The sequence below is a fragment of the Macrotis lagotis genome, chromosome 2 (genome assembly GCF_037893015.1).
Source record: "Macrotis lagotis isolate mMagLag1 chromosome 2, bilby.v1.9.chrom.fasta, whole genome shotgun sequence".
Classification (NCBI taxonomy): domain Eukaryota; kingdom Metazoa; phylum Chordata; class Mammalia; order Peramelemorphia; family Peramelidae; genus Macrotis; species Macrotis lagotis.
In genome coordinates this window covers 34,461,793-34,487,129 of record NC_133659.1, presented here as the reverse complement: position 1 = coordinate 34,487,129, position 25,337 = coordinate 34,461,793, and the positions used below count along the sequence as shown (strand labels likewise).

Sequence of the window (25,337 nt, the reverse complement as noted above, 5' to 3'; positions counted from 1 at the left end):
GGCCGGGCCGCGCCCCTGACGCCCCCCGCCCTCCGCCCCCCAGCGGCGCGCGGAGCCCGAGCTGGCCGTGCTCAGCGTCCTGGCCCCGGGCTGGCAGCCCGACGAGCCGCCGGCGCCCCCCGGCCGGGCCCTGCTGCTGGTGCCCTCCACGCGCGTCACCTTCCTGGCCTGGCGCTATCGCTTCGTCATCGAGCTGGACCTGAGCCCCTCCACGGGCATCGTGGTGAGCCGGGCCGCCCCTCCCCCCAGGGGTCTGCTGGCCCCCTCCCCCACGGGGTCTGCCGGCCCCCTCCCCCCACGGGGGTCTGCCGGCCCCCTCCCCCACGGGGTCTGCCGGCTCCCTCCCCACACAGGGTCTGCCAGCCCTCCTCCCCACACAGGGTCTGCCAGCCCCTCTCCCCACACAGGGTCAGTCAGCCCCCCTCCCCACACAGGGTCAGTCAGCCCCCCTCCCCACACAGGGTCAGTCAGCCCCCTCCCCACACAGGGTCTGCCAGCCCTCCTCCCCACACAGGGTCTGCCAGCCCTTCTCCCCACACAGGGTCAGTCAGCCCCCCTCCCACACAGGGTCAGTCAGCCCCCTCCCCACACAGGGTCAGTCAGCCCCCTCCCACACAGGGCTGCCAGCCTGCCCCCCTGCTCTGGGTTTGATCTCCCCCTCCCCCAGGACGACTCCACCGGAGAGATCCTCTTCGATGAAGTCTTCAGGGCCCTCTCCCGATGCCTGGAGGGGCTGCTACGACCCTTCCGAGTCCCCGGTTCCTCCGTCACCTTCCAGCCCGAGATCTACGTCACCATCCAGGCCTATTCCTCCATCATCGGCCTGCAGTCCCACCAGGTAGGGGAGGAGGCTCCCCCCTCGGGTGCTGCCACCCAGGGTGAGACCTCAGCCCCACTGCATCTGGGAGGACCCGTCTTCACCCTTGTGTATGTGGGAGCCTGGCAAATAACCCCCTCAGGCTACAGAGCCTCCCTTTTGAAATAGGGGATGAGGATCAGATGAGTTACTAGGGCCCCACATTCTAAGTTGTGGGCTTTTTCAAGCTATTTCCTGTGTTATCTTGCTTTCTGCCTGGGCTTGCATAGCTGTGCCTATATGGGGATAGCCCTAGGCTCTGGCTCCAGACATAACCCACCTTGACACCCACTCAGGGGTCCTTATTACAAAGGGAGCCCCATGCTCTGACTCATTTACAACCAGGGACTTCAGGAGCATCTGCTCCAACCAGATCTGAACAAGATTTCCCCAACATCCCTGACAAATTGTGAGGGCTGATGAAGCATCTCCTCCTGCAGGCAAGGAGATCCAGCTGAGGGAGTCAGGAAAGGCTTCCTAAGGGGGAGCTTGAGCTGAGTCTTGAAGACAGGCCAAGGTCACAGTCTGCAAAGTGGAGGCAAAAGATAGAAGACGAATGTTCGCATACCAGTAATAGAAAGGAGGCCAGGTGGAAAGTTATGTGGAATCAGCTCTGAAGCTGGGCTGGGAAGGACTTGAAATGCCAGACGAGAGTTAGGTTTGGTCTTGAGGATCAGGTTGTTTGGGTCTGAGGAGATTTTCCTTGCAGGGGTCATGGAGTCCTAAAAAGAGTGTGATGTCAGGGAGAATCCTTTTGACCTCAGTGAGGGAAGCAGTTGGAAGAAGGAAAGGCTGGGGACAGAACCCAGGGGAGACTGTTAGAATGCCAGGTTTACTCTGGGTACTCTTGAGGTGCTTGTGATGAGAGACCAGCAAGGACAGCTGCATGAGAAGAAATGGAATGGGGGATACAAAGAATGAAACAGCAGGGCTTAGTTGACTCTGGTGCATCAGGTATGGCTGAGAGTACAAACTGGATTAGCTGGGGAGAGCATGGTGATTCAAGCAAGATGGGCAAGTCAGGAAGAGTGGCTGGCAGGTTCAGATCATGCTCAGGAGACCTGCAGAGCATCCAGGAAGGACTCTGAGACTAACACTGCAAAGAAATGGAGCCAGGGGTTGGGGCTTGGGGATTGGGGTTGGGGTTGGGGTTGGTTAATTGGTGGTAGTAAAATCCAGTGGGTGAAACTTTCAAGAGAGGGCATAGGTGCCCAAGAGAAAAACTATTCTTCCCAGGTAAAGCTGAGCAGACATGGTCAGCAGGAGTCAGCCCAAACACAGTGCCAGGAACCACCCAGTGTGTGAGGCAGCCGTGGTGGCATTTGGCAGTTAGTAGATCAGAGTAGACTTTGGAAAAGAGAGTGAGTGGAAGAGTGTTTAGGAAGCTCTTGGCTTCAAGCCAAGTTCTGCTCCCAGAAGTTTTACTCTCCAGGGGCCAAGCAAAGCAAATTTCCCAACTCACTCCAGCTGTTGCAGGCTAAATGTAGCTCCTGGTTCTCTCCTAGACCCAAGAAGAAGTGTCCAGTCTTCTCCCTGCCTTGGTCATTCTCCTTGTTGGGCCTTCCTAAAATATGATATCTGGTCCCAAATGCTGGAGTGGCCATCTCCCTTCTTAACTCAGACCTACTTTGACTTTGCTTTGATTATGTCCATGGCAAACTGCTGATTGCCCACCAGGACCCCCCAGATCTTTCTCATCCACAATTGTATTTTTGGGCTTCTCTTCCACAACAGGTTTTTAAAAAGATTAGATAATTCTTTCCTTGCTGATGCTGTCTGTGTGCCGTTATTTGAAGGATCACCCTCCTACCTAGGGAGAAAGGAACAACTTGTACTGTATGACGTCTAAGGAGGGACCCAGGAATTCAGTGGCAGGACACCCTCCTTCACAAGAGCCTTCCCATAGTGCCCAGGGTTGCCTTAATAGGGAGTCCACTTCCCATCCTAAGAGGGCCTCCAAGCAGAGGTTGGATGGCCACTGGTTGGGGCTGCTGAGGTCCTGGAATTCTCTGACTTTGTCATCATCCTCTACCCCTGTCTTCCAGCCTTTGGTGTGTTGCACTGAAAATCTAGTTTGAGGGAGCAACCACACGTGACTGTGGAGCCATATCAAGTACTTCTTCACTCTTCCCTCTATTCATTTGCATTGGGTTGTTTCCTCTTTGTGTCTTAGAATTTTGTTCTTGAGATCTCAGTTGAATTTTCTCCTTGAAAGAGACTCATCTGGGGCAGCTAGGTAGTGAAATCAGATGGACCTGAGTTCAAATCCAGCCTCAGACACTTAATACTTAGCTGTGTGACCTTGGGCAAGTCACTTAACCCCATTACCTCGTCAAAAAAAAGACACCTAAAATCTAGGGATGTATCTGGCTAGTCCTGGGTCTTCCTTTTCTGGGATAGGTCTAAGTGGCCATTTGCCGCAACTTGCTTGTCATTCTAGATCTACTTGGGACCTAAGAACTGAGGCCCAGATTTGGGTCAGTGACCTGGCCTAGGTCACACAAAGTGACACTTGAATTCAGATTCTTTGACCCCAAACCCAGGCCCTGATTCCTCCGGGGTGACTCCTGCCTTCTGGTCTAGGTTTGTGGTTGTTTCTTCCTTTGATCCTGGCGTTCTGAGGTTCTTCTCATGTATCCAAATCATGGTTCTTTCTGCCTGTAATCTTTGCTGATATTCTCTCCTCTGACTTCAAGCTCTCCTCACCCAAGTTGTTTTCTTAACATGTAATGATCTGTGAAGCTTTGAACTCACTCCACAGCCTCACTGGTCTTACCTCTGACATGGGGCTGCCCTCTGGAAGTGGAGCTGGAGCATTGTTTCTCCCTTAGATTTTCTGTGATTCGTGTCCCATCACATCATTACTGCTTTGGCCAGTAGATAGACAGATGACTCATCAGCTCCCTGTATTTTCCCGGACTGGATCTGTGAGACCCTGACAGGAACTGTGCCTGGGAATTGAAATCCCACCATCCTTTTCTCCTTCACCATCTTCTTAATTGCTCACTTCCCAAACCTACTTTTTTCTTCCAAATCCTTTGCCTCTTGTCAGTAGTCACTCCACAGGTATCTACTCAGGCCCTTCTAGTTCCAGGCACTGGGGAGAGCAGACCCCCAGGCCCACAGTCCTTGTGCTCCAAGAACTTCCAGCAGGATGGGGAAATGGGTCTGTGTAACAGTGGAGGCCGAATCTCTGCCAGGCTCTTGAGAGGGACTCGAGTTGTGGACAACTTTCCTTCGCTTCTCCTTTGTGTGTCCAGAGGCTTGTATTGGGGGCCATGTTCTGAATAAAGGAGGACTTATTTTGTACAAACGTGACTGTGTGATAAATTTGACTTTTGTTCTGTCTGTGCCCAACATCAACTCGGCATACTAGGTGAAGAGGGAGGAGGGTTGGGCATCTCAGCCCCAGGGACCTCAACCACCCACAAGAAATTTAGTGTGTCAAGTCACCCATGAAAAACTGAGGCCTAGGGAGGTGAAGAGACTTGCAGGTCCCTTCAGGGCCATCTGATGCTAATGAATGTCAGAAAGGAAGCTCCAAGCCAGTCTCTGAGCATGAAAGGAGAATAAGAGGAACCAACATTTGTATTAGATCTCCTGTCTGCTCTTTTACAAGGTCATATGATCCTGAGGGAAACCAGATCAGTGATTTACCCAGGGTTGCAAAGCTAGGAAGCACTTGAGACTAGATTTGAATTCAGTTTTTCCTCTCTCAGCCCTCTGCTGCCACTTTGCTGCCCCAGACACTACTCTGATCTCATTTGGGTTACGTTTCAGTAAGGACGTGATTGACTTGGAGATGTCCAGAGGATGACTGATGGGAGGAGTGGTAGACCTACAGGAGGGGAGATTTCAGGACAATTTCCAGTCCTAGCTGTTCTCCAGGGGAAGGACTGGGAGGTGGAGAAAGCCATATTCCAGGGTCCTGCTTGAGCCCCTCCCTCCTTGCCAGGTCTTGGTGCAAGGCTATCTCTTGGAGCCTTCTAGGCGAGAGGCCTTCTTGCAGCAGGTGTATGCCCAGCTTTGTGTCTTTGAGAACAAGGTGGCTGCCACCCTTCAGCAACAGTCTGAGCCCCGGAGCCAGGTACTGGGAGGGGGCTGGCTCTTGGGGTCCCTGGACCGTAGTCCCAGGGAGCGGATTCTGGGTGGGGACTTGACCAGTCAGGACCACAGGTTGGGCTGCTGTACATAGGCAAGGAATGGTAATACTGACTCTCTTTGGGAACCTGGGCTTAGGTGGATGCATCTCATCTGAGCCAGGACCGGCCTCCTGGCTCAGCAGGGGTCTCTATGGTGACAGCTGATATCGGTCTCGTCAGTATGATCCGCCAAGGCATTCTAGCACTGCAGCTTCTGCCATCCAACTCCAGTGCTGGTTAGTAGGCACTGGGGGAGGAATGGGAGCCTGGAGCCCTCAGAGACTTGGGATGTGGGTACGGGGATCTTCATCCCTAAGTGGCATAGCCTTGGTACCTGATAAGCAAGACAAGCCTATGGATCAGTGGGCTGCTCAAGAGGCTCTGTGGCTCTTTCATTGAGGGGTTCTCAGAGACTGATCACAACTTGGGACCTTGGCCGTCTTCTCAGGGGTCCTGCCTCTCCTGCCCCTTACTCAGGTATCATTGTGATCACTGATGGGGTGACTAGCGTCCCAGACGTTGCTGTATGTGAGACACTGCTGAATCAGCTACGAAGCGGCACTGTGGCGTGTTCCTTTGTTCAGGTAAAATATTCAGGGACTTACAGGCAGACCTGGGGGCCCCTGACTCGGGGAGCTTTCTCAGGACACTTCTCAGCACTCCTGACTGGCCATCATTGTCTTGGGGCTCCCCTCTTTTATCCAGTCCCTTGGCCAGCACATCAGCTCAATCCATCTCAATCCAACCAAATGACCTCCATCCTCAAAACTGCTGCCTCATAAAGCATCCTGTTCCATCTGTGGAGGCTTGAGGTGGGCCTGAGGACCCCCCTCAGGTTCCCTCCCCACCTCAGCCTGACCCCTGCCTCTCTCCAGGTTGGCGGTGTGTACTCCTACGACTGTAGCTTTGGTCACGTGCCTAATGTGGAGCTCATGAAGTTCATGGCCATGGCGACTTTTGGTTCCTATTTGTCTACCTGCCCTGAGCCAGAGCCCGGCCACCTTGGACTGACTGTCTACCATCGGGCATTTCTGCTCTATTCTTTCCTGCACAGTGGCGAGGCCCTGAATCCTGAGTATTACTGTGGTGAGGAGGAGGCTGGCAAGGCAGTAGGGAGGCTAGTGCAGGGGCAACCCCAGGCCTGACCACCTGCCCTGCCCCTTCCCCAGGCTCCCAGCATCGGCTATTTAATGAACATCTGGTATCAGCGAGTAGCAACCCTGCCCTGGCTTTGAGGCGTAAGAAGCATGCGGAGAAGGAGGTGCCCGCTGATCTGGTCAGCACCGTGTCAGTGCGCCTGAGGGAGGGCTACAGCGTCCGGGAGGTCACCTTGGCCAAAGGTGGGAGTCCTGTTGGCTCTTCTGAATACCAGTGGAGGTGTGGGTTGGGTGGGAGCTCCTGAGCCCCTCCCCTCCCACTCACTCTCCTTCCTCCCCCAAAGGGGGTTCCCACTTGGAAGTGAAGCTGGTGCTGCTGTGGAAGCACAACATGAGGATCGAGTACGTGGCTCTGGCTCCCTGGCCCCTGGAGTGTGCAGGGCCTCGGGGGACTTGGGTGGAGGTGACCATGGAGGGTGGCTACGATATTCTGCATGACGTGTCCTGTGCCTTGCGGCAGCCCATCCGCTCCCTCTATAGGACCCATGTTATCCGCCGCTTTTGGAACACACTGCAAAGGTGAGTGCCCTGGAGGGGGCCATAGGGACCTCTCCCAAGTCACACTCTTCCCCCCCCCCCCCCGACCTTTTCTCTGCCTTCATTTTCTATCCAAGTCAGGAAACACTTCAGGCACTGTCCTGAGGCACATGTCCAGGGACTGGACCTTCAGCACATACACAGCAAAGAACCAAATAGAACTGGAGAGGCAGAGGCTTCCTGTGGAGGGTGGGCATGCCGGCAGAGGGCATAGTCAGGGACGATGTCTGGTGGTGGGAGTTGGGGGAGCCACTAGATCGGTATACAAGTGTCAGAAAACTGAAAAGGTAGGAAGGGCCTTAAATGCTGAATGGGAGGCAGGCGCCTGCCCCCCCCCCCCCCCCCCAGCCTGGTGCAGGAGCTCCTGGATATGGGGGGAGGGGACCTGCACCTAGTTAGAGGCCTGTTGGAGAGGTGAAGCCCCAGGCTATGGAGAGGTCAGGGAAGAGTTCCAGCTAACCCTGAGGGGGTGAGTCTGGAAGATTAGGAGGCTGGCTCTGGCGCTCTGTGGTAAGGGAGGAGCTACTGGACATCCAGGGGGAGGTGTGAGCTGGAAGGCCAGCAGAATGAGTGACCAGGAGAGGCGGATTTGGGAGTCCTCAGCATAGGTCATGAAATCCATGGGGGCTGTTGAGATCCCCCAGTGAAAGGATGCAGAGGGAGAAGAGAAGGGGGCCTGGTCCAGAGCCCTGGGGGTACCCAGACAGGGCAAAGATGGGATCCAGAACCTAGGGGACAGAGAAGGATAGAAGATTGGAGAGGGAGGAGAACCTGGAGGAAGTGTGTCCTGGAAACCCTGAGAGGAGAGTGTTGGGGAAGAGAGAGGAGCCCCAGCATCAGAGGCCACAGAGAGGATAAAAGGAACTATTGGTATCCATGGAGGAAGTTTTAGTCAAGCAGGGTGACTTTTGGATTTGCCTGGCTTGGTGTCCTGGGTGGGGTTGACTTGGGGTATTAGGGAGAGATTAGAATGGCGTTTGGCCTCCTCCCCTCCCCCAGGACCACTATGTCTGCTGGGGTGATGCCTTGTATGGGCCCTGACATGGGTGCATTGTTGCCCTTTCTGCTGCAGCATTAACCAGACAGACCAGATGCTGGCCCACCTGCAGGCTTTCTCCTCTGTCCCGGAGCATTTTACACTTCCTGACAGCACCAAGAGTGGCGTCCCCCTCTTCTATATCCCACCTGGCTCCACCACCCCAGTAAGTTAATTCACCACTCCTTTCCCTTTCTCAGGTGCTCCTCTGAGGTCTTGTCCTTGGACTTGAGTCCTTAGGGAATCCCCAGGTCCCTCCCTCCCTCCCTCCCTCCCTCCCAGTCCTTAGCCCTTCCCAAGGATGGCATGGGGCCTCCCACTTGGCCCAGACCTGGGGAAGCTCTTGGTTCAGAGTTGCATGCCTCAAAATCTGAGAGGAGACTGACCAAAGGACCCACCAGGGCCAGCAGGGCTGGTGCTGAGTCTTGGGAACTCAGCGGGATCCTTCTAAAGTCCCCACCAGAATTTTGTTTGCGGGGCTGGTACACATGCATGGCTTGTCATCCTGCCAGCCCTCCCTCTCTGACCTCCAAGTCCAGGCCAACTTTGAGGCTTCTCTTCTCCCCAGTCTATAGGAACCAACTGGGAAAACTGAATTTCCTGGCAGGGCAGTCTGGATGAGATTGGTGTTTTGGGGAAAGACAGTGACTTTACTAAGAAATCGAAAACTAACAGGCCTCCAAGGGTGGAGTCTGCCCCCATCTGGGCTTCTGCTCTATACCTGCCTCCGGGCTGACCAGAGGAGGTGTTGGCTGGCACAGCCCAAGCACTCCCAAAGCAATGCAGTTCAGGTCAATTCAGCAAATGCTTCTTAGCAGTTGGCTAGGCACCAGGCCTCTGCTGGGTCCTCGGGACCCCAGGCCAGACCAAACTCTCTTCTGCAAGGTGCTGATGTCATGCTGGGGCCTATAGGTGAAACCATTACTGTTCTCTGGAGGAAAGTCACAGCACCACCAGCTTAAGGCAGGATAGGGTCCCTATAGGGGGATGCTTAGGGCAGCCCAGGGAGGGAGAGGGCCAGCTGGTGATGCCACCTGGATGGAAGCAGAGGTTAGAGAGAGCAGCTAGGCTAGAGCCTGCTGGGGAAGGCTTTTTGGGCCAAGATGAGAAAGCAGTGTCTAGGTGCTTCCTTGCCAGCCTCAAGAAGATGGAGGTGAGAACCAGCCATTAGCAGAAGGAAGTCTGGAGTGGAAGTCGGTCCTTCCAGGACAGACCGTAGAGTTCTTGGGAAGGGCTTGGATGCCGCTCAGGCGCATTGGACAGAAAGAACACCAGGCAGCTTTGTGCTGCTTGGAGTGGGGCTAAGGAGACACATGGAAAGCCCTCCTGCCCCTACCCCACCTGGGGGAATGCCCCCCCAGCAGCTGTGACTTCTGAAAGGTTGGAGGGGACAACTTCTCAGGCCTAGTGAAAGGTCAGTGAGGAAAAGTGATTTTGTCATCTGTAGACAGTGAAGTGGATTCTAGTTGAAGAACTCTAGAGGGAGGAGCAGATTGGAAAGGAGCCTGGTGTCACCAAGCAGGAATTGGCCAAGCAGATGGCACTGAACACAAAGTTGATTGGGGTTTATGTCACTGTCCTAAGGAATGATTTTACTGACTGGACATTGTAGAAAGATCCTTGGCCCCAAGTAGGCAGAAATGGGCTGTGTGCTCTGAGCTTTGACCCTTTATCCTGATGACTGGGACACAGCTCTTCAAAGTTCCTCAGTGCCTGAGGTTGGGCATGAGGGGCATGGCCAGGCATGAGAGGTATGCCTGGGCCCGAGGCCCAGCAGGAACAGAGACCAGGTATATGGGGCTTTTCACAATGTTGTCAGTGACAAAGGGCCTGAGGGTATAGGTGGAGAGCAGTTCATGCTATCTCCAGGTGGCCCCTTGTTGGGGTATGGGCTGCTGCTGCAGGATGGGTCAGGTGGAAGTCGATTAAAGGGGGCTCCTCCAGTTAGAAGAGGCTTCCCTCAGCTGTCACCTCGTCCACTCCATCCTAGAAAGGAAGCCCCACTGAAACATCCTCATTCAAAAAGATCTGTGTCAGTTTGAACTGATGTCTGGAACCCATGACAATGATAGCAGAAATGTTGAGTCCTACACATGTGCACACAAAGTCATCTTTATGAGTAGATGATGGGAGAGGTGTGGATAGAAAGCAGTTGTTTTGAAAAGAATCTAGAAGTTTGAGTGGACCAAAAACTAGGCAGCAGTTAGTAGTGGGGGGGGGTGGCAGACAGAAAAGGAATTCAGTCAACCTTCTAGGAGTACAGAGGCAGTGGTAGTGTTTTCCTAGCTTTGTGGGCAGCCCTAGACATCACAGAGAGAGAATGTCCAGAAGCAGTGATCAACACGTCTGGGAGTGTAAAAGAGGCTATTGTGGGAAGGGGCTCAGCCCATTCTGCTTGGTTCCAGGGAATCCAAACTAGAAACCAGGAAGAGCAACTTCCTAACAATGAAACTGGGCAGTATCTGGAGGTAGTGAGCTCCCCATTCCAGGTGGGAAGGATTCAAACTGAAACTGGGATGTTTTAGTGGACTGGGTGATGGCTGAGGGAAGCCTCTTCTAACTGGAACATTGTATGATCATGCTTCTCTTGCCCCTGCAGTCTACCACTGCCAGGCAACTGCAATGTCCCTTTCCCACTTTCTTGCATGTGACTTTCCTTTGCTGACTCCACAATCCAGGCCCACTGGCTGCCTCGCTGCTGCTCCCTTGGTTGTCCTCCCTTCCTGGAACATTCTTCCACCTCACCTCTCCCCTCTGCTTCCCAGAATTCCAGGTTACTTCCTTGGTGTGTCCAGAGAGTTGCCTTGCTTGCATTTTGTATCTTCTAGCTGCATGTTGTCTGTGGGCACCCACCTAGAACCCTAGATTGTCAACCTTTTAAGGGCTGGGCCCATCTCTGTTCTGTGACCCTAGGCAGTGCATGTGCAGGGTGGGGCATCAGAGTTTATGGATTAGTTGCCTCCTCGAACTTCTCCTTTGTAGAGAGGATTCTTGTTTAGGTTTGGGCTAGGTTGAGGCCACTGAGATGCTGAGGCTCCCAGCTTGTATTGTCCTCCAGACCTGAGAGGGGAGTGGGTATGGTCAGAACTGTGTCTCAGTATTAATGAAGGATGAATTGGAGTGGAAAGAGCCTGGAATTGGGGGACCATGCAGGAGGCTTTGGCAGTGGTCCAAGGGAGAAGGGACAGGGGCCTGGTTTTCTGAGTAGAGAGAAGGGATTTTAGGCCCACTCTTGTCTGCACGTGCCTCTCACTTCTGATCACAAGCCAACTTGGCATAGCTGGTACCATTCTGGTTCTTGTCACCCATCCTCCCTGACCCTGCTTCTGAGCTCCCTTATCCCTGCTCATCCTGCTGCCACTCCCTGTCTTTGGGCTGCAGATCCCAGAATGTTTCACGGTTAGGTGGACCAACTTTGGGTAGGACGGTAAAGAGGCACAGGGACAATATAGAGTTCAAGGTTGGGGTATCCACATTACAGATACAGGGGGGTCCCTGTCTTTCGGGGCGGGGGCTTCAGATTCTCAGTCAGAGCAGGGATGAGAAACACTTAGGCCTCTTCGGAGAAGCCACGTCAAGTTTACTCTCAAGCTTCCTATTGGGTGCCAGAGCCCTTCATCCTCTTGTCAGCGTCAAGACCTCCATTGTTTGCCCTTCTCAGATGTCACAGCAAGGAGGGCAGGACTGGCCTCCCAAGAGGTGCCTCAGTCTGGGTTGGGTCGATGTCCTGAATAGATGGCAGCCTCCGAAGAGCATCAGGGTCACTGTCCTAGCAGGTTGTCCTCTGTCTGGGCACTAACTTTATATTTAAACTGCTTTCAGAGCACATTGAGTGACACCATGCCCCTCTGTGGGTGGAGGACTATCCTTGCATCTGCCAACAGGACTGAAACCTTGGGTAATCGGCTTTCTTCTTCCCAGGGAAGAAAGCCTTGGAAACTTGACCCTGAGTACCCTGTGGGCTGTGAGTTGGCTTCCAGAGTCAGCACAGAAATGTGTCTCCCAGCCACAGTTTGCTGGGCAACTCTGCTCTGCTCAGGACAAAGGACACAAAGACCTTTTCCTCATCCCTTCCTCCGCTCATTCCCCAGCCCTGTTGGTGGGGTCACTTCACCTTGATATTGAAGGACTGTGGTTGCATTTCTCAACAGCATTCACGGGGTGTATCTGCAGACCCTTCTGTGACCCCAATTGGTCTTTGCCCCAGACCCTGTCAGATTTTCAATTCTGAGACTTAGCTATGATGTGATTCATGGCAGGGATTGCCCTGGCCAGGGCCTGCCCACAGATGTCTCAGAAAAAAGAGTGTTCCCCACAATGGGGTACTCCAGCCATCAAGTCTTGGGTGCCTTTCAGACACTCCTAAACATGGAATATGCCATCTAGGGAAGCAACACATTCATGGGGGGCATGTATGCATTATGTGCAGAGGCAGAGACTGACAGATTGGAACTCCTAGATGAGGAAATTCTCTCTACCCATGCAAGTTGTAACCCCCTTGGCAACTTAGTCACTGAAAACCACAAGGTCACCAGCCAGTGGACCAGAGGTGGCCCTTGAACCAAGTCTTCCTAGCACTGAGGCTGCCTCTCAGTAGCAGAGTTGTTGGGGGATCAGGAGAAGAGCCTGTCTGAGGATCATATAGACAGAGTAGAAATGGAGTATAGGACCTTCCTTTTTTAAATTTTAAAATGTTTTTACTGATGATTTTTTTGCATTAATATCTTTTCTCCTTCCAGAGAATGCTGCTATATAGAAAATACATATTTTTCAAAAGAAAAGAAAAAATTAAGATACCTAACCAATATATCAACAAGTTTTGAGAATATGTACAGTGCACCCCACACTTGGGGCTCCCTATCCCTAGAGAGCAATGGGATGAGGGGGTCATCTCATGTCTCTTTCAAGCCATACTTGGTCACTGTTATTTTTGTCAAGTTCATATTCACTTTTGATTGGTCAGTGGTTCTTTCCATTTATATTTTTATTGTCATAGTGTATTATTTTTTTCTCAACCCTGCTTGCTTCCCTGTTTATCAAGCCATTCTTCCTTTCTTCTCTATGTGTGCCACCATGAATTTAGTAACTGAACAGTGTATAATTCTTTTTTATAGAAATGCTTATCCACATCCTTTGAGCACTTTCCCACTGGGGAATGTCTTGTGTGTCACATCTGTGAATTGTTGACATCTCTTAGAGACCAAACCCACGTCCAAAATTTCCCTTCTCTCTTCATCCTCCACATCATCCTTTCTCCCCATTCCCGTACTGAAGACTTCTTTCTGTTTCATCTGTGCATGTTGCATCTTTGGCCTTCATCCTTTGTTCCTCTACCTTAGAGAAGCCTCCCCTTCCTTCAGACTTAGTTTGAGTAGTCTTTTTCTGAAATCTTTCCTGCTCTCCTCATCTTTAGTGCCCTTCATCCTTAAGCCATTGATCTTGTGTCTGTTCTCTGTCAGTTTGTCTCTCTCTCTGTGTTGTTTCCCCTGAACCTTCTTGAGATGGGAGAGATATTGGTTTTTGTCTGAGCCTCCCAATCACCAAGGCTGGTGCTTGTACCACTTATTAGTTACTCTTTGTGCATTTATGGATGACTTGCCTCAGTGATTTCCTTTTGTCAAAAGTCAAAAAAAGCCAAGAATTAGGAATTTTGTTTTGACTCCAGTAGCTGTTAATAACAACAAATTTACATAGTAGTTTAAAGTTTGCCAAGTACATTACAGATGTTATCTGTAGATTAGATTAGATCCTTATGATCACCCTAGGAAGCGAGAGGTGTATACTGTTATTATCCCTATGTTACAAATGAGGAAACTGAGGCTGGTGGAGGTAAATTGACTTGCCCGGTTTCCAACAACCTGATATAGGCTTCAAATTCGGGTCTGACCCACTCCAGGCCCAGTACTCATCTGATCAAGGTTCTCCTCATTACCAGGTATTGAAATGACGAAAACCTTGAGAATAAATGACCACACTTTCCTAGAGTTTGTGATAAAGGAGAGGAAATCTGGGCATGATGTGACAGGGAGATTTGGGGAGAGCAGATTTCAAAGGGTCCAGAAGAGTTACAGGCAGTATCCCATGGAGTAAAATGCTTCAGGAGTCAGCCCAGGAGCAGAAAGAAGCTAAAGGAGCAGAGTCTGAAGACACCCAGCAAATCTCCCATCAACCAACAGAAAATGGAAGTCAAGGCAGGTAAAAAAGGTTGACTATGGCATGAATTTACTGATATTCTGATATCATAAGAGTATGAAGCTCAGAACGAGCTGAGTCTGGTGAGGGAAACAAAACAAGACAAAAAAAGGTGCATTCAGTCCCCTTGTGGAAAAAGGAGCTGGGGCTGAATGCACTTAGGATGTAAGGGACAGTCACTGGCAGAGAGGGTGCTTCAGGATCCTTGGAACTGCCTCGGAGGAATTCTGGTCTCCCAAGGAAAAGACAGTCTGGAGGTGATGGCTGAGCCTTATCCAAGGAATCAGGAAAAGGGTAGCAGAAGCAGGAAGGACACATGTCAAAAAAGAAAAGAGTTTGGAAACTGAGGCAGCAGTGACTCTGCCTTGGATTCCTGGCAGAATTCTGAAATGTCCCCCTGGATCCTAGCAGTAGGTGGCATCTGACACAAAGTTCCTGAAGGGAGATCAGAGGAAGGCAGGGGTAGAGAATCCTGGGGTTTTGTGGAAACAGTGGAATGCGGACTCAGGACAGTGTGACCAAATGGACTTTGAGCTGGCTTGATGACCAGACTTTGAGTAGTCATTCATGTTTCATTGGCAGGGATTCAAGCATTGCTTAAACACCTGCTGTGTACCAAGCACTGTGCTCCATGCTAGGGAGACAGATGCAAAAAAGAAAGGGTCATTACTGTCTACAAGGTTATACTTTGTTAGGGAGATAGTGGGAACACACAGGAAAAAAAAATAGATCCTTGGTGGGGTTTTTTGTGAAGACATTGGCAGATTGGGTATATTGGGAAATGAAAGAAAGACCTGAGCATTGAAGGAGGTCTCCAGTGGAATATCTCCGAGTTCTGTTTGACTCTCTGTTCTGTAACATATTTATCAGTTACTTAGAAAAAATTTTAGATAGCATGTTCTCAAATGTCTGCAATGCTAGTACAAAAATCCAAAAAGATCTTGACTGGCTAGAACCTCGGGTTGAATCTAATAAGTTGAAAAATCAGGAGGGGATAAATGTAATATCTCACCTTTGAATTCCAAAAAAATCAACTTCTTAAGGTGAAATGTGGGGAAATAATGGTCAAGTAACCATGTAACTGAGAAAGGCTTTGAGGGATTTAAGAAACCATGAATCGACAATAGCAATAGCTACAAAAGTGAATGGAACCTCAGAATTGAGTGACCTGGCTTCCAGATCACTTGTGGAGAATGGAGTTGGTCAGCCAACCAGGATAGTAAAAGACCTTCCATCTCTACCATGGGTGAATCCTTTGAAGGAAAATTCAGGGGAGATTCTGTTGTTTTTAAATTCTTAAAACTGTCCTATGAAAGAAGGATCAGACTTTGTTACTTGGCCCCAGAATGAGGAGTGATGGGGGAAAGTGTCAAATCAATTGAGACTGACTATCAAGAAAAACCACCTCAACTTTGGAACTGCCTAAAGTGGGAGGGACAATTTCAAGAAGTGATGGGGAGGGGCAGCTAGGTGGCACAGTGGATAGAGCTCTGACCCTGGAGTCAGGAGGACCTGAGTTCAAATTTGGACTCAGATACTTAATAAATGCCTAGCTGTGTGATCTTGGACAAGTTACTTAACCCCATTGCCTTAAATTAAAAAAAAAAAAGTGGAGTCATCCTAATTGTTATATGATCCTCATTTCCCATCAGCCTCCAGGATCACCATCTGGCCCCCTTTCATGTTATGAAGCAATGAAACAAAGCCAGTAGATAAACATGCATCGAATTGTACATTCTATGACCCTCCTGGCTCTCCACCTTGGGAGAAGTTGTGTTTCATTGTTGGTTCTCTGGGAACAAGGTAGTTGTTAAAATTAATGAGAGTGCAATTGTCTTTTAAATATTACTTTCATTTATATTGGTCTATATGGCTGTCTTCCTTGGCTCTGCCAGTTTAATACAAGGAGACTTATCACCAGCAGGCCAGCTACCTGAACCATTTGGACACGCCACCCATGAAACAAAGTTATTTACAGCGTATTCAGACCATCTCTAAACTGTAACATAGCCCTCAGTGCAAGGTAAGCCCCAGTTTGAGGGCTTACAAGGAGACAGAAGGTTAGAAGAACTGAATGTTTTTAATCTTGACCATAATTGAAGCCAGAAAACAAGAAAATCTCAGCTTGTAAAACCAAATACCACTTGGTGAAACTGGTTTTATTGTGCCTCCTAAGGAAAGAAGCATCATTTTATAGGGTACTTAGTCATCTCCCGCTGCATTGTTCATGATAACTAGGAAGAGCATTTTAGTTTATGTAACAGCATATGTTTCAAAGGATAAAGTTGTGGAGAATGTGTTTGAAAAACCACATGTTCTTTGCTAACTTCAAAGCAAAGGTCAGTGTAGATGACAACAACAACAAATGTCAGAACATGTGGTTCAGGGAACAAAGAATGAGAGAGATCAGAGTCTTGTCTATCAAACAAAAGCCTTCCTTCCATATGGCACTGGATGTGATAAGCACCAAATTACTTATTCTCTGTTCCAACTTATGAAAATAATACCAAATTACACCATAAAAGTGAAATTTATTTTGTTATCAGATGTTCCTGGCTTGGAAGTCATTGCTGAATCAGCTTTTAACAAGTAACTGACTTGATAGAGCAGTTAAAAATTAATTGTTCAGTCTTTTCAGTTGTGTCTAACTCTTTGTGACCCCATCTGGCAAAGACACTGAATTGTTTTGCCATTTCCTTCTATAGATGAGGAAACTGAGGCAAATGAGGCCATGTATCTTGCCTAGGGTCACACAGCTAGTAAGTGACTGAGGTGAGATTTGAACTCGGGTCTTCTGACTATTCACCATGCCACCTAACTGGCCTTAAAAGTTAGTGTGAAACTAGAATAAGAAAAATGAAAAGTTGGAGGGCATCAAAACCATTTCAAACTGACCTATAGAAATGATGGTTATTGACATTAAAAAGTGGAAAATGGACTAAAGAAAGTACATTCACCATAACCAAAGTAATTCTATGTAGAATTCTGACCACTGGGAAGTGGTGGCTATGAAAGAAGACCAAACAACTCTGACAGTAGCAGGCAATCCCAATTTAGACAATCTTAGGGAACAATGATCAGTGCATGCAGTGCAAGGAGAAAAACCAGCTTAAAGGAAGCATGACAAGAGACACAATTGAGTACAGTCATTCTGAGGTCATTTCAGGATGAGACCAAAAGAAAATTTGCAATGATTTTCATAACAAATAGGACCAATGATCTGCCACTTTTGGACTTGGGTTTGTTGAACAAGGAGAAATAGCCTAAAAATGAATCGATATTTATGAAGAACCCACTTTGTACCAGGCACCCTTCTAGGTCCTGCAAAGATAGTAAATAAAACTGTTGCATGATGACTCTGCAGACACATAGGAAGCTACTGTAGAAATAAAAAGTGAACTAATGTCAAGTCCTTAAATACAGGCTATTGAAGAAGGGAGGTGTGCCAGTGGTGGAGATTGGGAAATGATTTCATATAGGAGGGGATGATTGAGGTGGGTGTGTCTGGAAGGAAGAGAGATTCAGTGAAGCAGAGATGAAGAGGGAGCACATTCCAGGGATGATGATCATGGGAGAGAAGAAGGGAGACAGGAGATAAGAATTGCTTTTTGTGAGGAATATGGAGAAAGCCAGTTTGACTAGATCACAGAAGCTATGACAAGGGAGGCAGTCAGGTGTAATGAGCCTAGAAAGACAGGTCAGGGCAAGGTTCTGTAAGGATTGAAAAGCTAATCTAAGTAGTTTATATTTAATTCTGGAGGTAGTAGGGAGCCACTAGGGTTTAAGAAGGGGGGTGGACGGGGTGGCATAACCAGATCTGTACTTTGACAGAGTAGAAGATAGGCTAGAATGGGGAAAGATGAACCAGAGATTAGTTAGGCCGTTGCAAAAAATGGTGAGGAGGGTCTGAATAATGGTATTAACTGTGATTGGAGAAAGGATGAAGAATGAGTTTTGACAACTGATTGGATCTGGGAGGTGAGAGTCCAAGATAAATACCAAAGGATTTTGGAAGACTGTTAGTATTTAATTTTTTCCCTAAATATAAAAATAATTTTTAACATTCATTTTAAAAAATTTTGACTTCAAATCCTCTCCCTCTCTCTCCTTTTCCTCTTCATTGAGAATGTAATCATTTTGATACAGGTGGCTCATGTGTAGACATGCAAAACAAATTTTCATATTAGTTATGTTGTGAAAGAAAATACCAACCCCTCTGCACCCCCAAGCAAAATAAAATATGCTTTGATCTGCATTCATATTCTACAAGTTCCTTCTCTGGAGGGGGATAATATTTTTCATCATTAATCCTTTGGAATTGCCCTGTATGATTGTATTGTAGTTAACTTATTCGCAAGTGATCATTGTACAGTAACTACTGTTACTATGTACAGTGTTTTCTGCTCATTTCATTTTGTGTTTAGTTCATGTAACTTCAGATTTAATGAGAGCATCCTATTCTTCATTTCTTATAGTACAGTAGTATTTTAATACAATCATATACCACAATTTGTTCAGCCATTACCCAATTGATAGATTTCTTTTTTTTTGCCACCACAAAAAGAACTACTATAAATTTACTATATTTTTTGTACATATATGCCTTTTTTTATCTCTTTGGTTTATAGATTTAGTAGTAGTTTTATATATGGTTTATAATAGCTCTTTGAGCATAGTTGTTCTCTGTAAGAGTTGAATCTGTTCACAGCTCCAGCATTGCATTAGTATTTCAATGTTCCCACATCTTCAGCATTTTCCATTATCTTTTTCTGTCATATTAACCAATCTGACAGGTGTGGAGTCATACCTCAGAGTTGTTTTGATTTGAATTTCTCTAATCAGTAATGATTTTAGAGTATTTTTCATTTGATTGTAGATAGATTTGATTACTTATTCTGAAAACTTCATATACCTTGACCATTTAGCAGTGGCTCTTACATATTTGCCTCAGTTTTCTATATATTTGAAAATGAGGCCTTTATCAGAGAAACTTGCTGTAAAATTTTTTCAGTTATGATTATTAACTGTATTTCCCTCCATGCTATTTTCTCATTTATCCTACTCTTTCTCCCTTCACCCTGTACCTCCTCAAATGCAATTTACTTCTGGCTACCACCTCCCTAATCTGCCTTTCCTTCTACCCCCCCCCCCCCACTTTGCTGTAGGGTAAAAGATTTTTGTACCCAACTGAATGTGTACATTATTTCCTCCTTGAGCCTGTTCCAAAGAGTAAGGTTCAAGTATTGTTCCCCAAATGCTCTATCACCTCTACTGTAAAAACATTTTCATGCCTTTCACAAAATAATTTACCTGTACTACCTCCTCTCCTCTCCTCTTTTCCTAGTATAGTACTCTTTCTTACCTCTACTATTGTTTTGGTAGATATCATTTTATCATATTCAATTCACATACATTCTCTTTGTCTATGTGTATTCTTTCTAAGAATTTAATCATTATTAGAATAGTTAGGAATTAGAAATATCATCCCATGTCGAAATGTAAATAATTGAACTTTACTGAATCCCTTATTTCTCTTTCTTGTTTACATTTCTATACTTCTCTTGAGTCTTGTATTTGAAAGCTAAAATTTCTTGTCAGCTCGGGTCTTTCATCAGGAATATTTGAAAGTTTCCCGTTCCCTTGAATATCCATTTTTCTTCTGAAGGATTATGCTCAGTTTTGCTGATAGGTGATTCTTAGTTGTAATCCCATCTCCTTTGCCTTCTGAATTATCATATTCTAAGCCCTTTAATGTAGAACATGTTAATTCTTGTGTTATCCTGACAATGACTCCATGATATTTGAATTGTTTCTTTCTGACTGCATGCAATGCTTCTTGATCTGGGACCACTGGGATTTGACTATGCTATTCCTGGGAGTTTTCATATTGAGATCTTTTTCAGAAGGTGATCAGTGGGTTCTTTCAATTTCTATTTTGCCCTGTAGTTCTAGAATATTAGGGTAGTTTTCCATGACAATTTCTTGAAAGATGATGTTTTTTTGATCATGGCTTTCAGGTAGTCCCATAATTCTATTTTTTTAATTGATTTTTTATTAAAGATATTATTTGAGTTTTACAATTTTCCCCCCAATCTTACTTCCCTCCCCCCACCCACAGAAAGCAATCTGTCAGTCTTTACTTTGTTTCCATGAGTCCCATAATTCTTAAGTTAACTCTGTTGGTTTTATTTTCTAGGTCAGTTGCTTTTCCAGAGAACTATTTCACATTTTCTAATATTTTTTCCATTGTCTTGACTTTGTTTTATTTTATTTTTTTATTTTATTTTTTAGGTTTTTTTGCAAGGCAATGGGGTTAAGTGGCTTGCCCAAGGCCACACAGCTAGGTAATTATTAAGTGTCTGAGGCCGGATTTGAACTCAGGTACTCCTGACTCCAGGGCTGGTGCTCTATCCACTGCGCCACCTAGCTGCCCTTGACTTTGTTTTATTGCTTGATGATGTCCCATAGAATCATTAGCTTCTACTAACCCAATTCTAATTTTTAAGGAATTATTTTCTTTGGTGAACTTCTGTACTTCTTTTTCTATTTTGCCAGTTCTACTTTTTAAAGAATTCTTTTCTTCAGTGAATTTTGTACATATTTTTCTTTTTTTTTTTTGTTTATTTGTTTTTGTAAGGGAATGGATGTAAGTGATTTGCCCAAGGTCACAGAGCTAGGTAATTATTAAATGTCTTGAGTCCAGATTTGAACTCTGGTCCTCCTGACTCCAGGGCCGGTGTTCTATCTACTGCATCACCTAGCCACCCTATGCTCCACCCAGCCGCTTCCATATTTTTCTGTTTGGCCAATTCTTCTTATTGAGGTGTTCTTTTTTTTTAAGTGGTTTTTTTGGCCTCTTTTACCATTTGACCTGGTTCTGGTTTTTTTTAAGTATTTTTTGTCTTTGTTTTTTCAATATTTTTGGTACCTCTTTTACCAAACTATTGACTCTTTTTCATGATTTTTCTTGCATCCCTCTCCTTTCTTTTCCCAATTTTTTCTCCTTATCTCTTATTTGATTTTTTAAAATACTTTTGGAGCTCTTCCAGGAATTCTTTTTGAGCCTGAGGCAATTCATATTTTTTTTGTGTGAATTTGTATATAGCATTTTTGACTTTGTTGTCTTCTGAGTTTGTGTTTTGATCTTCCCTGTCACAATCACAAGCTCTGGTGTACTAGTATTCCTCCCCACCGTGGGACTGCAATTCAGGACTGTAACCCAGAGCAGCCTAAGGACAACACAACAGAGTCCTGCACCCAGTGTCAGTGAAGGGACCACCTTCTCATGAGTTATCTGACCCTCTTCCCATTTGTGGGTTGAGGGTTCCAGAAACTACTTCTGCTAGTTCAGTTGCCCCCAAGACCTGCTGCTGCCTTGCCATATGTTGGCTATGCTCGATTATGCTCCACTCTCACCCTCTACCACAGACCTTTCTCACTAATCTATGTTATTTGTTTCATCTCATCCTTTTGTGGATTCTACTTTTCCAGAATTTATTTTGAGGCTTCATTTGAAATTGTTTAGAAGAGAATTTGGGAGTGCTCAGGCAAGTCCTTCTCTTTTCTCCACCATCTTGGCTCTGTCCCTCTCTGATAGTATTTGTTTTTTGCAAGGGTAAATGGGGTTAAGTGGCTTGCCCAAGGCCACACAGCTAGGTAATTGTTAAATGTCTGAGACTGGATTTGAACCCAGGTGCTTTTGACTCCAGGGCCAGTGCTTTATCCACTGAGCCACCTAGCCGCCCCCTGATAGTACTTTCAATAGAAGTAGAAACATTTGGAGGAAGACAGGATTTTGGGGAAAAGATAGCTGGTTCTGCCCCAGATATGTCTCCAGGACATCCATTTCATGTAGTCTGGGATTATAGGGTTTAAGCTCAGAGGAGACACTGGGGCTCTCTAGGGCCTTTCCTCTGAGACTGCCTCCACTTAGAAAGGGTCTCAGGGGTCATCTTTGGCCCTTAGCACAATGCTTACTAGAGACTCAGTGCTTGCTGATGGATGTGTCATTGAATTCTTCACAGTGATCATTTTTTATAGCCAGATAATTTGTATGATATTCTCATTCTGCACTTTCTCTAAGCATTCCTCCATGGATGGGTATCTCTACACCCAAGAGTTGCTTTTCATATATACTGGGGAATGGGATTCCTGAGTCAAAGACTGTGCCCAGTTTATGGACTTTAGGGGCCAGGCAGTTTCCACAGGATTCCTCTGTAAGTGTCTATTGTATATAAAATCTATTTATTCATCAGTAATTACAAAATAGGTAATATCTTGTCATTCCCATAGTGGGGGGGAGGTGAAATTTTAGAATTGTTTTGATTTTAGTTTCTCCCAATAATTTGGAGAAGGATCTAAACCAGATTAGGAAAAAAGCCTGTCACTTATGGGAAAGGGCCCACTGGCCAGCCTGGGCACTTAAGGTCTGCAGAGAGGGAAGGGGGTGTGGCAGGGGATCAGAATAGAATTGAGGCCTAAATAGAGGCAATTGAGGGTACAGTAGGGAGAGATCTGGGCCCAGAAGCAGTAAGAGCTGCAACTAACTCCTGCCCCAGCACAAAGGGCAAACCACTTTAAACTTCATTTGCCTCCTGGGCAAATCATGACCTCTCTACCTGGGTTGTGGTGAGTATTTAGTGAGATGGAAGTGCTTAGGATTATTCTGCCTTTGTGTGCAGCTGCCCTTCTGTCCTACAGGCAGCTCTCAGGTCTGTCCCAGTCTTCCCCAAGATGACCAGTGTCCAGTTTATGCTCATTCCTGTCCTCCCGCCAGGTGCTCTCCCTTCAGCATAGCGGCTCCGACTCCTCCCACTCACAGTTTGCTGCCTACTGGAAGCCGGTCCTCTCCATGGATGCCAACTCCTGGCAGCGCTGGTTGCACATGCACCGGCTAGTGCTGATCCTAGAGCATGACACGTGAGAACATGGAGCCCACAGGCATCTCAGTGTGGGGAGGCATGGTGTGGTACAGTATGAGATACAGTGGGCACTTTTGTAAGATGCTGACCATTTCCTCCCATACCCAGACAATCAGTAAGCAGGCCAGAAAAATAGACCAGAGCTAATTTGGGCAAGGCTACAAATGTTAATCCTAGTACCATAAGGAGCCCTGGGTTTCTTGAACAGAGCATGTCTTGATCTGCAGTTTAGGAAATTTTGTTGGCAGCTGGGAGGAGAATAGATTGGAGAGGGTGGAGGCTAGAAGGACTGAGAGACCACCCCAGTGTCACTGTGGTGTGAATGGAGAGGAGTGGACGAGCATCAAGGGTAGCACCTTGTTTGTGAACCTGAGTGCCTAAAAGAGGGAAGTTTGGACATGGGCTAGGTATAGGGGGAGGACAGTTGATGACTTCTGTTTTGGGCATGATGAGTTTGAGATGTCTGTATAGGACATCCAGTTTGAAATGTCTGAGAAGCTCTTAGAGATGTAGGACTAGAATTTGGGAGAGATGGGGCAGGTCCCTAATCAGGGACTTCTCTCCCAAGTCTGTCCCAATGGTGTCAAGGCCCTGGTCTCTTCCTAGGCCGGTCCCCAAACACCTGCACACACCAGGAAGTAATGGGCGCTACAGCACCATCCAGTGCCGCATTTCACACTCAGCACTGACTTCTCTTCTTCGGGATTGGAGTAGCTTCGTGCTCGTGGAGGGTTATTCATATGTCAAACTGCTACACAGGTATGTGGACAACAATGTACAGGGGGTGTGTGTGTGTGTGTGTGTGTGTGTGTGTGTGTGTGTGCACGCATGAATCCAAGACAATAGAGACTGGGGTCAAGGACATAAGGTTGGGTGTATATTAAGGGAAAGGAGGGAAATTAGACATTTTTTATCTCCTTGAATTCACATTCTGGCTTTTGTCAAAAAAGGAATAGGAGAAAGAGCCAAATAGATCAAAAGGAGGTCATCTTGTAGATGCTTGGAGGACTTTGGAATCATGAAGTAGAATAGTATTTGAAGATGGAGAGGAGAAATTGAATACAATTTTTTTTTAGGTTTTTTTTTTTTTTTGTAAGGCAAACGGGGTTAAGTGGCTTGCCCAAGGCCACACAGCTAGGTAATTATTAAGTGTCTGAGACTAGATTTGCCAGGGCCAGTGCTTTATCTACTATGCCACCTAGCCGCCCCAATTGAATGCAATTTTAAGGGGAAATGTCTCCAGTTCCAGAACTGACTTTGTTCAAAGGGGACTAATATTAAGGACAACTAAGGAGGACCTAGAATGTAGATCCTGAAGAAGACTCATGAGTGAAATGGAACTCTGGGTCCAGTTCTCTGTAAAATAGAATTAGGCTACCATTCTGTGATTCTGTCAAGCTAAAACTAAAAGACTTAACTCTCCAGGATTTCCTTTATAATTTGCTCTTAATTTTCTGATTTTTTTATTCTGTTCTTCTTTAGCAGGGAAGTGAGGAGAGGGTTATGCCTTTGCTAGGAGAGTCAGCAGATAGAGACTTAAAAAAAAAGAATTATAAGAGAACGAGATCTATGGCGTAATTAAAACTTTCAAGGAACAATTTCATCTATGGTTCCTACAAGATGTATTGTTTATTTTTCATAAACTAAAAGTTGGAAAAAAACCCTCATGATATAGTTATATTAACAGTTCAAAACAAATGCAAAGGCTTACAGCTTATGTTTGGTTCTATTGCTGGTAAATTGCCTTTTTTGATCTGGTTTTCTGTTTTTTTAATATAAGCATCATCTTTTCTAAAAAAAAGAGTGAAATGAAGAAGGTAATTGGCAACACAAGATATGGTAAGAAAGGAAAATTAAATAGGTTCAAAAGAGAGTTGGGCACATTAACAATGATTTGGTGGGTGTAGCTGACCTGGAGGAAACCTAATGTCTTCATGAAGTTGGGGAGAGGAAGTTAAATCATTTAGGTGCAAAACTAGTCTTGAAGTTTTAACCAGGATCAAATAACAAATACCTACAAGTAGTTCAATAATAGTCAACATTGATGGAGTATATTAAGATTTGCAAAGTGCTTCTCTATGTTATCTCATTGATTCTCCCAGTAACTCTAGAAAGTAGGTGCTGTTTTTATCCCCACTTTAAGAGCAGGAAACTGAGGCAGTCAGGGTGCCCAGGGTCATATAGCTGGAAGTATCTGAATTAGACCTTAGGTCTTGAACACACCAAGTCCATCCACCACTCTATCCACTTGTCTTCTAGCTACCTGCAGAATTTCAGCCATCGTAGTTGACTTGCATCAGGTGTATGGGATTCATATTTCTAAGTCAAGAAACTAAGAGACTTGGGCTTTATAGGTAGACTGATCTTCCTCCTGGAGGAGGGGATCATGGGTCTCAGAGGAGCTTCCCCATGTTCCAGGTTGGTAAGGAGAATGTTCCAGTGTTCCTAAAGAAAACTAAGTGGGGGTGGCTAGGTGGCACAGTGGATAAAGCACCG

The 25,337-nt window shown here is 46.8% G+C and overlaps 1 protein-coding gene across 5 annotated transcripts in view; it reads left to right on the top strand.

Annotated features, from left to right (window-relative positions):
• Positions 1-25,337, top strand: part of SZT2 (SZT2 subunit of KICSTOR complex) — a 77,036-nt gene that overhangs the window by 436 nt on the left and 51,263 nt on the right. For all 5 annotated transcript variants that reach the window (XM_074221640.1, XM_074221639.1, XM_074221643.1 and 2 more), the window contains exons 3-13: positions 44-223; positions 668-838; positions 4,812-4,943; positions 5,096-5,234; positions 5,476-5,582; positions 5,874-6,084; positions 6,168-6,338; positions 6,440-6,674; positions 7,765-7,894; positions 22,697-22,839; positions 23,448-23,600. In XM_074221640.1, the coding sequence (XP_074077741.1) occupies positions 44-223; positions 668-838; positions 4,812-4,943; positions 5,096-5,234; positions 5,476-5,582; positions 5,874-6,084; positions 6,168-6,338; positions 6,440-6,674; positions 7,765-7,894; positions 22,697-22,839; positions 23,448-23,600 (1,772 nt within the window). The remainder of the gene's footprint in view (positions 1-43; positions 224-667; positions 839-4,811; positions 4,944-5,095; positions 5,235-5,475; positions 5,583-5,873; positions 6,085-6,167; positions 6,339-6,439; positions 6,675-7,764; positions 7,895-22,696; positions 22,840-23,447; positions 23,601-25,337) is intronic.